Raw genomic sequence first — 13816 nt, forward strand, 5'->3', positions numbered from 1 at the left:
CTATCACTATATATAGCCTTCTTCCTCCACGGAATAAGGTTGACAATTCACTTTGAGCTAACCCTAGAACACATTTCACTCTCTCTCTCACAACCTCGGACACCAATTCCTAGATCCCGAAGAGATTTGAGAGAGTTCTCAAGAAGTTGTCCAATCAAGTGATAGATCCACTCCTTCCCCTTCTCTTGACCAAAGGAATTCGTGATTTGAGCAAGTCTTGAGCTTTCCCCCATCGTTCTTATTACTATTGGAGGTTGGAGACTCCTAGGTGGTAGGAGTTCTTTCGAGAGGAATCGTTCATTGTGATTACCGCCGGAAAGTTTGTGAGGGTTTGGAGACCACCCCAAGGTCTACCACTAGTGGTTGAGAATCGCCTTCGTGGTGACATCTCAAAGAGAGAATAGGGTGAGCCTTCATGGTAACATCCACCTCTCTAAACGGTGACGTAGCTTTCCTCCAAGGAAGTAAACATCGGCATACATCCTCGTCTCTCGGAGTTGCGGTTATTCCTAACCCTAGCTTCCTAGTTGTGGTTATTTGTCTCTTAGTCTTTACTTGTATTCTATTGTGCTTGTTTATCCGTTTACTAGTTGAACTAGTTCACCTTGCTTAGCTCTTGTATAACCTTTGCAATTGTTAGGCTCACTTTCATATTCCGCATTATTGCCTAAAATTGCTAAGTAAGAATTAAAATTTGTAATTGTACCTATTCACCCCCTCTAAGTCCATCTCGATCCTTTCAGCGGTGCATTGTTACCTTTTCATGAACAACTTCTTCTTCTATCTTGCATACAACAATGCACATAAACATGATATCAACATAGTTTTTTTCCTCTTTTGGCGGCTCGATATCAACAAAAGATCTTAAATTTGAATTAAAAAGGGTTTATCTCCTAAAGCGCCTCTTTCAACTTTAACTTTCTCTTGGCAACATCTTTTAGACTAAATTCATGTCGGTATGTTTCTACAACTTTTGTTTTTGTCGGTACTTAGATTATTATTACTCATCGAGTTATTAGTTACTTACGTTGGCAAATTAAATTTACTTAGTTGTACGATTGTGAAAGTCAATATACACTAGATGGTTTGCGGATATGAATGTAAGTTTTATTTCTTGTGTTCTTTTACTGTCATGGCATGATGAATTGTTTGGAAGTTTCCTCGCCAAAAAATGACTTGCTTCATGGTACTTGTGTGGGTTGACACCTTGCCATTATGAAAATTAGTCGGAATTAATGCAACTAATGTTATTTCCAAGATTAATCATAATTAAAGTTATTTTCAGATTGTTGGTGATGCGGTGAATGGAGTACATCATCGGAGCGGCATATGATGTTAGATATTCCCTCTGGTCCTTTTTACTCCGCACATGTGATTTGTCAGAAGTCAAACTTTATAAAAGTTGACCAATTTTATGAAGAAAAAAGTATCAACATTCATAATACAGAATTAATATCATTAGATGCGTCAAATTTAATTTTTATATTGTATTAACTTTAATGTTGTAGATGCCTATATTTTTTAAACCAATATACTACATATAAGTACTCCATCTGTAAAGAAATATAAGATTTTTTAGATCACTACATATTAGTGATCTTTTGGATCATATATATTTCTTTACAAAGGAAGTATATAATACGTATTAAATACTCGTAGATAGATCATGCCATCTCTTGGAGTATAGTATTAGTGTGAGAATAAACATAGTACAACAATAATTAACTACTACAAATAATCAAAAAATAATCAATGCGTCGTCGTTGGCCCAATCACCGTTACAGCAAAACATGCTTCGAGGACTCAGTTTACGGACGCAGATCTCGACACCCCCCCCCCCCCCCCCCTCTCTCTCTCTCCTCCTGTCCAAACCCCGATGACATCGCCCCATTAACCCCATTCCATCCTCCCTCGCCGCCGCGCCGCGCCTCGACTGCCCACCGCCGCCGCCGCCATGCCCAGGCCATCCTCCAAGACACCCTCCTCCACGTCCCAGTCCAGGAGGGCCTCCCCTTCGCCCACCCCTTCCCCGGCCACCGCGCCCAGGCCCAAGAACCCCGGCGCCGCGGCGCAGCGCCGCCGCAGCCCCCTGTCGGACCTCAACTCCGGGGACGCCTCCGCCGCGCGGGCCGGATGCTTCCGCTTCCTCCTCTCCTCCGCCTCGGGCTCCAAGCCGCGGTGCGCGTCCACCCCGAGGACCCCCGCGTCCGGCCCGATGCCCCGCGCGGAGGCCAAGAGGCTCGTGGCGGGTGCCGGCCGTCTGCCGGATCAGGAGTCTAGGGCCAGGGCGGAGCAGGGGCCGGGTCGTGAACCCAGAAGACGGAGGGACGAGCCGATCGGTTGTCGGATCAGGAGGGTGGAGCCGGAGAAGAAGCAGCAGGGGCTGGCGAGGAGGCAGCAGCAGGAGCACCTCGAGGCCCTGACGCCGGAGAGGAAGGCGGACGCGGGCTCCAACCCGTCCTCTGGAGCGACGCCCCCGATCCACGCGTCGATCTCGCCGGAGGTGCTGGCCGGCGGCGCCGCGACGCCGGCGTGCTTCGCGGCCGGGCACCACGTCGTGCCAGGCGTCCGCGACCGGCGCAAGTGCCGGGCGAGGGGCATCCTTGACATCGCCGGCGAGGGCACCAGCGAGGAGCTCGACTGTGAGCCGTCCCGGGCGTCGATCCACTGGCTGTCCTCGCCATCGGGCGAGGCCGGGACGTGTTCGACGAAATGCGGAAAGGAGGCGTCAGTCATCTGGCTGTCATCTCCACGCGATGAAGGTGCGGCGTGTTTGTTCGACGAAGAGATCTTCCTGCCGAGATGCTCATCGGAGGACCCATTCTGGCAACTCTCCCCGGACTGCACGGGGTTGCTGGGGTCGCCGGTCCTCGGAGGTCTGCTGGATTTTGACACGCCGGCATCGGAATTGTCCGAAACGACACCGTCATCTGGATTTCTTCCGGTGCAGAGGACACCGAGCACTGGTGACAGCATTAGCCCCTTCTCGCTTATTGTGAAGAGGGCATCATCGCATTCCTCTAGGCTAAGCTCCTTGTGTGCCCAACGAGGACTGGGCAGCAGCTATGGCTACGATTCGGCAACAGATCCGACACGGGTCTCTGGTGAGTCATGGTCGGAAAATGGCAGCACAGGCAAGTGCTCAGGGTTAGCGAGGGTTAGCAGTCGCCCACTAACAAGGATGGATCCGGTGGTAGAATGCCTCGAGATGATGAGTTTGTCCCCAAGGCCCGGGGATGCTGATTATGATCAAAATGATGAAGATGGTGCCCTGCCTGCTACATTGCCTGAGCTCAGCTTCCAGTTTGCTGGTGCTTCGACACCTCTGGAATCCATAGACTTGAGCTCTTTCAAGAGATCTCCTTGCGACACAGAATTGAAGGGGAAGGAGGCAAGTTTCCGGAAGCCGGCATCAACCGAGGCTCGGATATCTTGGCGAGAAGGGCTAGTTAGCAGAATATTCGATATGGGTGACTTGGATTGCTGCCAATGGTTGTCTGATGATGAAGATGGACCACTTATCCCGGGCAATGTCGAGGCGTTGCCCGATACAACTCTTCAGCCAGTTAACGCTTGTTGCCTGCAAGAGGATAGCAAGCAATCTGGGTTCGGGTCAGTCGAGTTTGGTTGCAGTGGTGGTGGATTAAATTATGACAGTAGTAAGGCCACTCCAAGCCCTGTTCAAGTGGCAGAGTCTATGAGAGCAGAAGGATTCGAGCTCGTCTCGTCCGATGACTCGGATTGGACTCTCTTGTACAAGAATGGCTTGTTTGAAACATGAGGTTAGGGTTATCCTTGTCTCAGATGTTGTGTACTACTAGTTAGTTTATGTCAGGAGGAAGCACATGATTTTGGGATCTTGTGTTTGCCCCTCCCAGCCTTGTATACTTATTTTCGAGATATGAGTTCATCTTTTATCTTTTTCCGGCAGCGCATGTAAATATTATTGTTGGCAGATGAACATTTGTTTCTGGAATATAATCACTCCTGGTTCATTTTTGAACCAAGTGAGCTCACAGTTCAGAGTAACATGAGTATGGCAGCAGCCACTGGCTGCGTGGCATTCGACATGTAATTCTTCTGAACAAGTACGCATCAGAAAGCAGTAATCTGGAGTTTATGGTGTTCTGATATACTGATATTCTTGGAAGAACATCACAGTCCTTCATAAACTTGTTTGTCTAAAATTCAGTATCTGCGGATATTCTTGGAAGAACATCACAGTCCTTCATAAACTTGTCTGTCTAAAATTCAGTATCTGCGTCCTGAGGTTCTTGGAAGAACACACCCACACATCATGGTTTGTTCTCTTGACAGACATGCATTGGGATCCGGGAGGTCCTGAGGCGCCTTGAGGTTTCTTCCACTGGTTTCATTTCTGAAAGAAACCTGAAGCTTGCTCCTACCCAGTTCAGTTCCATATAAAATGGAAGGGTTTCTCCTGTAAATTCTTTTTATTGAGTTGGGGTTCGTCCTACTCGCAAAAAAAAAGAGTTGGGGGTTCGTCCTGTGATGATGTGCAGAAATTGTACGATGATTTGCATCAGGCACCCAACAAATTTGGTGAAAATGGACAAATTTGACCCTTTTTTAAAACTTCAGCAAAAAAAAAATCAAATCTGCACAAAATTCATAAAATGACCCGTTAACCCGTCGCCGCGGGCTGGGATGCCATGCTAGATAACATGTCACCCTGGCCTGAGGCAGCATGCTTGATGGCGCGGCAGCTACCTCGACAAAGGGCGTCAATGCTATCTAGCATGACATTTCAGGTTCAGGCGTCATGAAAAAAAGGTCGTTTTGTGAAAATATTTTCAGATCCGGTTCATTCTGTGCTGAGTTTCAGGGATCAAATCTGTCCGTTTTCTCGCACAATTTTGCACAAAATTTTGCGGGTGCGGACTGCGGACGGCCGGCCGTGACGCACGTGCGCCAGCGTTGCACCTGCACCGCAGCCGACGCGCCGTGGCATCAATACGAGCGTGCGCTTCGCCGTCCCGCTGCCACGCGGGCCCCACCAGCCAGTATCAAACCCTATCCCCCTCTCCTCAGGCCTTTGGTCTCGGCGGCTTGGCGCTTTGCATCTCTCTCAGTCCCAGTCGCCGGCGCGGCCGCAGAATCCGAGGTTAGGGTCCGCCGTCGAGAAGGAGGTGGCGGCGATGATGGCTTGCCGGCTGCGGCTCCACCAGCGTAAGAGCTCCCCCTCCTAAATCTTCTTCTCTATCCTTTTCTTCTTTCGTTTTGCATAGACCAGTGCTCCGCCGCCGCAATCTTTTATTTTGCTGCCTTCCCCACATCCCCTTTCTCCATTCTTCAGTTTCTCTGTATCCATGAAACTGCAGCACCCATCCCTGAAATATCACTGAGTTGTTGCAAATGTTTCTTCTGGTGGAACCAGGTGTATCGTTCCATCGTTTAATCAACCAGGTGCTCTTTTCTTCCACAGTTAGGCTGGTTGGAGTCCGGCCGACCTGCTGCTCTCCGTCCAGGGACTTTGCGGCTGTCAAATCCCAGAAAATCCAGCCCCCCAAGAAGTAAGCTTCCAGCTATTCTATCTTTTTCCCCATTCTTCAAGATTTCTCATTTCCGTGCTAGGGAACAACTGCCAGTGCCTTGTAGATTGATTAACAGTTGGCAATGGTATCATGTGTGGTACTGGTGTATGCTCATTCATGTTCCTTATCTCTGCACTTGTCTAGGATGAATGTGATGGTAGTATTGTATATTCGGAACATCAATAAGCATGCCATTGCAGCAACATTTTCATACTAGATTGCAAGGTGGTTATGTAGAAATACGATAAGATAGGCCAGTTTCAGCCTCTAGGTACTTCTTGAGTCTTTTATTACCTGGCAACTTCATTTTCACCTCTTATTCCTGTGATGGTTATCTCAGTTTAGTCATATATAAGAGGGATGCAGTTATGGTACAAAAATGTGTCGGTAGGATGGCGATCTTCAATATCTTTGGAATATAATGTTCAACTAATATTTGTTTTTGTTCTTCTCACTCAGGAAAAAGCGATTGGACGAGGCATGCCTTGAGAGGTATCAGCAATACAGTAGAACGTACATCCAGTCATGGATTCTTCAGGGTTAGTTTTCCCACACAGTTTTTTTGTGCATTTGAATCTTCATAACCTATACTTACATACTTGCATAAATTAATTGGGTACTTTGCGTTTAATAACCTATGCTTCAAGAAGCAAACTCAGAGCATGCCATATAAACCGAAACATATGGCATGCTATTAGCTTCTCATGCTGAACGAAATCTGGAAAGAATGAGCCTGGCCCTTGTGAATGGCTACTCTTGCTCATTTATTGGTGAAACTAGATTAGCAAACACCGAAAGAAAAGGTGTACTTCTGAAACAAAGGTAGATTTGACTTGTTTGTGCATCGGTCTAAATGGTGAGTTGCAACATCACTGGTGCACAGGAGGCTTGCGTTTTGGTTCAAGCCGAACGGCATGAACAAGAAAAAAAAAAAGTCACAGGAGGCTTGCGTGTTGGTTCAAGCCGAACGGCATGCTCAAGAAAAAAACGTGAAATAGCCATGCTGCACCTGAAACACTGTCTTCTTGATGTCTGGCAGGTGTGTATGAACGGGATTATACCTGTGGCCATTAAACTCATCAAGGAGCTCGTCCGCCATGGGGATCGGGATTTTGTCCTTGACAATTCTGTCGTTGAGTGCTACATAAATACGGATGTCCATGACTCATTGTTGCTTCTTGACAATATGGACCGAGTAAAGCTCCGAGTTGCTATGGTGTTTGATGCTTTGCATAGCATATTGTCGCACTGACTTTGAATCTCATCCTTCTGGACAGTTAGCAGCATGGTTCTTTACAGAGGACTAACAAACCAAATATCTTATCTCTAATTGGCTTAAGGCCCAGGCTAAGGATACCTTATCTCTAACTGACAACTTCCTAATTTGAATGGTACTATTCCTAACTTTAAGATGACAGGGATTATATCCCTTAATTGGAGCCAACTAGGGCTTCCTTATTCCTTCTGCTAGTAAAAACTACGCCTTATTAGCCATCTAGTCGTCTATCTCCTGCATGTCTACATTGGTATCGCCTCTAGTGTGTTAAATATAGATTTTGTTGAATTGGTTGGGCGAAAGTTCAAATTTGCGGCACTTGAACTTCCCTATTGCATTAGGTTGTATACCTGTATGTGCTTCTCATGCTACTGCCACATTTGATATGTGCAAGCAATTTCTGGAAAAAAAAAATTGATCAAAGGGGCCACACGGCCCCCATTTTCATTACGAAAATGGAGTCACAGCATACAAATCAAGTTTCATACAAACTTAACTTTTTTCGATGCCTAACATATGCATCATGAAAAAAAAAACTACTCCTACATCTTGAGGCACTTCGACTGCACCTACAGGATGCTACAACAAAAGACCGCTCCAAAGCACCGTCGCTACATTTTTTGCCTAACATTTTTGCATCAGGTGAATAAACTCCTACAACCTGAGATACCAAACTCTGCACCTACAGGGTGCTATAGCAAAAGAACAAGAGAGATCATTGCAAATGCTACATCTATCACCACTTGATCAACAGAGCCTCCGTACAGCTGGCCCCCAGCCGTAAGCACGCTTGAAGACGTCCCTCGCTATCTGGGCCAACCTCTTGGTCACTTCCTTAAGAGTTTTTTGCACTCCTCTTTTCTGTAGCACACCCCACGAATCCAACACAGAACATAAGGAGAAGATAATATCAGTAGGATCTTTAGGTAAAGAACTTTGAGAGCAAGATTTATTTCTTGCTTTCCAGATCGACCACAATAAAGCAGCCGTACCAATAGCTATAACCACTCTATCTTTCCCAGTATACTTAGGAAGCCAATTCTGGCAAAAGTCAAAGAATGACAGGGGTGTTTGGGGATTTCCCAAAGCACTCCCAACTACATTCCAAAGAAACCGAGCAAAAGAGCTTGTGAAAAACAGATGGTCAATACATTCATTGGCATCACAAAATTCACATTTGTTGGTGCCTTTTCAGCCTTTTTTACACAAATTGTCCTTGCTCAGGATCCTTCCTTTGATAACTAACCAAATAAAAGCCTTAATTTTTAAAGATATCTTCAGTTTCCACAGAAACTTAAAAGGGAACACTACTCTCCTAGCAATAATATATTGATAAAGAGATTTAACAGAGAACTGGCCAGAGCTGCCATTTGACTTTGTCAGGTTCCTCACTCAGAACAACCTGACTGCACATATCTAGAAGTTTATTCCACATATCCAATGTCTCCCCATATAAACATCTCCTAAATCTAATGCAGTTAAAATCTTGTTCAAATGCTTTAGCAACTGTAATGTTTTGATGGAAAGTAAGTTTGTACAAGCGAGGAAAAAGTTGACAGAGAGGCTTGTTGTGGATCCAAGCATCTTCCCAAAATCTAGTTTTACACCCATCTCCAACAATTCTCTGACAACAGTTGTAAAAGATATCTTTAACACTCATGATGCCATTCCAGAAATGAGAGTTGGCAGGAGATGACTCACATTGAGACAAAGTTTTCCTCTTCAAATACTTTGCTCTAATCATCTCCTGCCAATCCCCATCTTCATTCTCAAGTCTCCAGAGCCATTTACACAAAAGACTAATATTCTTGATATCCAGATTAGTAACACCCAACCCCCCTTGGTCTCTAGGTTGACAAACATCAAGCCAGTTAACTGAATGAAACTTCCTAACCCCCTCTTTCTCTTGCCAAAGCACCCGAGCTCGAAAGAAATCGATTCTTTTGCCTACTCCCTTTGGTAGACGGAAAAAGTTAAGCAAATGACTAATGACGTTACCCAAGCAAGTTTCAGTACGGATGAGCCTACCACCCATAGATAAAAGACCCCCCGCCACGCTGCAGCTCCTTTCTCTACTTTTTCTTCCGCTGGCTTCCAGTCAGCATTACAAAGCTTTTTATAATGCAGGGGAAGACCTAAATACTTAAAAGGGAAGCCCACAATAGCACAAGTAAAAATGCCGGCATAATCAGCTTGTTTCTCCAAAGCTTTACCGAAACAGAAAATTTCACTTTTTAAAGAATTAATCTTCAGACCGGTCAAATGCTCAAAAACACATAGAAAATAGTATCGTCCGCATATTGCAAAATATTTAGACCTCCTGCATACAACCCAGGCAACACTCCCTTGATAAATCCTTGTTCTTGCGCCCTTTGCACCAGGGTAGCAAGAACATCAGCCGCCAGATTGAAAAGCAAAGGGGAAAACGGATCCCCTTGCCTCAAACCCTTCCTAGTAACAAAATACGGGCCAATAACATCATTAATAGTGATGGCAACCTTTCCATTACTAACGACATCTTTTGTCCACTGGACAAAACGTTCTGGGAAGCCTTTCATTTTTAGGACATCAAGCATGAAACTCCAGTTAATTTTATCGTAAGCTTTTTCGAAATCAACCTTAAAAAGCACAGCAGAACATTTATTTCTATGTAAAGAGTGGATAGCTTCATGAAGCATAAGCACATTGTCCAGGATGTATCGACCCTTTATAAACGCAGATTGCGCTTTAGAAATTGTTTTATCAGCAATTTTCATGGCTCTATTGTTAAGAACTTTTGTAAAAAATTTAAAAGGTACGTTCAGCATGCAAATGGGGCGGTACATTTGAATCCTATCAGCCCCCTGCCCCTTAGCAAGCAGAGTGACTACACCATAGTTAAGCCTTGAAATGTTAATCTTGCCCTCATAAAAGTCGTGAAAAAGCCTAAGGAGATCGTTACAAATGAGGTTCCAGAAAAATTGAAAGAACTCGGCAGGAAAGCCGTCCGGGCCAGCCGCTCTGTTGCGCTTCATAGAAAATAACGCATTTTTAACTTCATCCATAGTAAATTTGCAACTGAGCTCAACCTTATCCTCTTCTGACAAAACATCATCAAGAGGGATACACAGAGATATACGAGGTAAATCTACATGACCAAATAAGTCCTTATAAAAATTAGTTGCATATTTGAGCAAGTTATCATCCCCCTGGATGATCCCTTCATCCTGGATAAGTCGAAAGATTTTACTCTTGCGCTTCCGCCCACTAGCCTTAATCATAAAATACTTAGTGTTGCTATCCCCTTCTTTGATATCCCTCTCCTTCGAGCGTTGGTACCATTTTATTTCTTCCTCTCTAAGATGGAATTATTTAGACACTTACCCTTTCAGATGTGACCTTTGAACCTTATATACTCAACCTTGTGAATGCTATAGGTAAGGTCCATGTAAACGGAAGGATCGTGAACAAAGCTGGAACACAAGTATCTGACAAGTCAGTCATAGAAATCAAGGCTGAAATCCCGAAATATGTATGTAGGTGATGCTCTAAATAATTAGCTTTATATTTAGGTTCATTATCCTATAAAAATGTAATAGCAGCATCAGGTTCATAATCGTATCATTTGTTGTGACCTAATTCAGGGCTGGGCATAAGCTTGAGGCAGCTATCAAAGAATTTGGAGTTGACTGTGATGGAAAGATAGCCCTTGATTCAGGGCTGTCTACAGGTGGTTTTACCGACTGTTTACTTCAGCATGGGGCATCACATGTGTACGGTGTTGATGTTGGCTATGGACAGGTTACATTACTCATTGAGATGTCCATTTTTTATCCAGCTCCTCTCCTTTATTTTGTCAGTGAGTTTGGTTGCTACCTGTTGGAGCAGCATAACTATTTAAATCTCAATATGCTCTACTTATTTTCAGGTGGCTGAAAAAATTCGTGTGCATGAACATGTCTCAGTAATTGAACGTACAAACTTGAGACATCTTACTAAGCTGCCACAACTGGTTGACCTAGTGACGTTGGACCTATCATTCATCTCAATTCTTGTGGTATGATTTGCTGTGCACATGGTTATGATACATTTACAGTGGCCTTATCATATGCTCGTAATTCACTACAGTTAATGAAGGAGTGCGCTAGGCTGTTTCTGATTTGTTGCTCTGTTCCTTAATTGTGCTTCTATGCATGAGATTACCTTTTGATATGCTTTCTCCACATGGTTAGTGTGATGTAAATCAGCATGCTGTAAAATCAAGTTCATGTGACGCAACCCAATCAACTGATAGAGGACCAGCTTAATTGTGTTGGTGTATGCATTGTAGCTGTAAGGTTTTAGTTTGCATTTAGATTTAGGGACACTAGTTCAGCTTCACTGATCAAAATAGTAAAATGCATGCATTAGGAAGAAGGCGGTTCTGTGGTAAACTGGTAATAACGAGGTGTACACCCCTTTGCAATTCTTTTTGTGCCGGTTTTTACGTTCTTCGGTATTGTGCTTCTGTTTTTCATGCTCTCCAATATTTTGCATGCGTAAGGGCCTTCACTGTCAGCTTAAAGAAATTACTGTAACATACATGTTGTCCAGTATTTAGTTATACTATCTCTGGAATCTAGGTTATGCCTGCAGTGGTCAAAGTAATGAAGACAGACTCAACATTGATAACACTTATCAAACCTCAGTTTGAAGCTCGTAGATCTCAGGTACAAAACAAGTTTCCTCTTAGGTTTCTTAATAACTTTTCAGTTGATCATCATATGGAAAAATACAGTAATACTGATGCACAAGCCACCGTATCTGTTTTTATCCTGTTCAGGTAGGAAAAGGTGGGATTATTCGAGACCCTCTGGTTCATAAGGAGGTAAGAAATTGATATTTTTCTTTCTGGTTTACTTCTGTTGCGTATCCTGTTTTGTGCCTTACTAATGGCATTGAGCTTTTCATGGATTATTTGTCATTCCTTTTTGTGATTTCCCCTTGGCCAAGGCTACCACAAATCTTCTGCTTGATTACGATGGATTCCTGTTTTTCTCCCTTGAAATCCACCAGCAAATAGTACACTTCCAAATAAGAAAAACTTCGCCTTGGAATATCGGACTATCCTGAGAAAGGATCTCATGCGTGTAGTGTTTGTTTGTTGTTTCCTTTTACCTGAAGTAGACCAACCTATTCAATCGATGCATTACAGGTGTTAGATAGGATAATTTCAGGCGTTGAGCAGTTTGGATTTCGCAATGGGGGCTGGATCGAGTCTCCGCTGAAAGGCGCAGAAGGGAACACAGAGTTTCTTGCCTGCTTCGAGAGGATCCCAATGCCAGAGCCACACGCAGAGGCAGAGGCAGAGCCAGAAGCAGTGGTAGAAGCACAGGCAGAGGCAAAGGCAGAAGCAGAGCCAGAGCCAGAAGCAGTGGTAGAAGCACAGGCAGAGGCAAAGGCAGAAGCAGAGCCAGAGCCAGAGCGAGAGGAAACATGATTCTTATTATTATGTCCATGGCATGACAAGTTTTTTTAGAGAGTAGCTGGAGAATCCTGAAGTAGACCAAGGAAGTTATAAGAGATTAGCATGCTGTGATATGAGAGATCTCCTTTGCTGTAACCGAGCGTCATAAGAAGTTAGAAGTATCTGGATTTCCTCAATCAGGTTATACTGGGATTTCTTTTTAATTTGCCGCTGCGAAGCTCAAAAATTGCATTGTCCAAGACCGACAAAGTAGATCCAGACATGACAGTCAGGTACTCAATTGTATACAAAATTGAAATGAATGAAACAATTAGCTCATGATATTTGTTTTATCATAGCATATGGGATCTTTATTTTCTTTTCGGTTGTCTGTCGTGTCCACCCTACTACAAGGTTCATTGGGTAGTTAAGAGTATTATTGTCACTGGAAATTTGTTACCGACCCTTGTTTCTACTGTAAGTACGTGGAGAATCTATGCCCTCAGAAACTTATCTGAAACAGGATAGCGTTGAACTCTTGGCGGATTGTGATCTCCTCATGCTATAACAAGTCACATTTTCATATATTGCTGCGCCTGTAAACTGACCTGAAAAGGTTCTTGGATTTCCTTTCCAGCAGGGCGTCTAAATTCAGTGTTGGAATGGCAACAAAACATTGCATTTGCATGGGGTTCCTAGTCTAAGTGATTATTAAGCACCGAAGTATGTTCCGTTCTTGGAGAACAAGAATCAGATGCATAGAAAATGTGGAGATCTGTGCCAGACAGACAGATCCACATGAGCCCCCGGAAATCTAGCTAGTTCCAGGAAGATTCCTTTGCATGATAGTACGACTTGAGAAATACGACTACTCTCATCAGCACTTCAAATGAAAGATTGCATTCTAGGCTGCTACCATCTCCAAGGTCAACGAGTAGGATAAGTATTGGGCTAGCATTGGACTGGTAAAAAAATGGTTTCACTGCATGCAAGCCAAAACATTTTTTTCTTCCCCGGATAATCAAGAAGTTAACTCTTTTTTTTAGACAATCAAGAAGTTAACTGATTCAGTTAACTCTCTTTCCAGATATTGGCTGACTTACATTGTTTTTAACACAAACCATAGAACATCCGAGCAATCACCCCCCCCCCCCCCCCCCCCCCCCCCCCTCTTTCCATATATGGCTTTTTTCTCTTTGCGGGGAACCTTCATATATGGACTTCCAGTAACTGAGTAGTCAACTTGCCATTGGCCAGACTACGTAGCATAATAATAGGGCTTTGACAAGATTGAGATGAGTACATCGAGTAGGGCGTTTTGACATGATAATTCGTGCATTTTTAATAGTGAACAGTCCTTATATTGTTCACCATTTTTAGAATCATGATTTTGTCTTTTTTTGTGTAGCTCTCAGCATAATATATACCATCTTCAAATTTGACACACATGTAACATACATCCGTATGAACGTGTCTGATTTTTTTTAGATTTTTTCAGAACTTCAAAATGTGATTTTTGAATTTCTTTTTAGAAGAGCTCCATGGAGCTCATCCTCCATT

General features: G+C 43.9%; 1 protein-coding gene and 1 pseudogene across 1 annotated transcript; both read left to right on the forward strand.

The window, feature by feature from the left end:
* The first annotated feature begins 1852 nt into the window (after positions 1 to 1852).
* Positions 1853 to 4018, forward strand: LOC123096191 (uncharacterized). Its single transcript, XM_044517838.1, has one exon. The coding sequence runs from the start codon at positions 1955 to 1957 to the stop codon at positions 3779 to 3781; it is 1827 nt and encodes a 608-aa protein (XP_044373773.1). The 5' UTR covers positions 1853 to 1954; the 3' UTR covers positions 3782 to 4018.
* A 949-nt stretch (positions 4019 to 4967) lies between these two features.
* Positions 4968 to 12617, forward strand: LOC123096192 (hemolysin A-like; annotated as a pseudogene).
* Positions 12618 to 13816: the final 1199 nt, after the last annotated feature.

This window comes from Triticum aestivum, chromosome 4D (genome assembly GCF_018294505.1).
Source record: "Triticum aestivum cultivar Chinese Spring chromosome 4D, IWGSC CS RefSeq v2.1, whole genome shotgun sequence".
In the NCBI taxonomy this organism is placed as follows: domain Eukaryota; kingdom Viridiplantae; phylum Streptophyta; class Magnoliopsida; order Poales; family Poaceae; genus Triticum; species Triticum aestivum.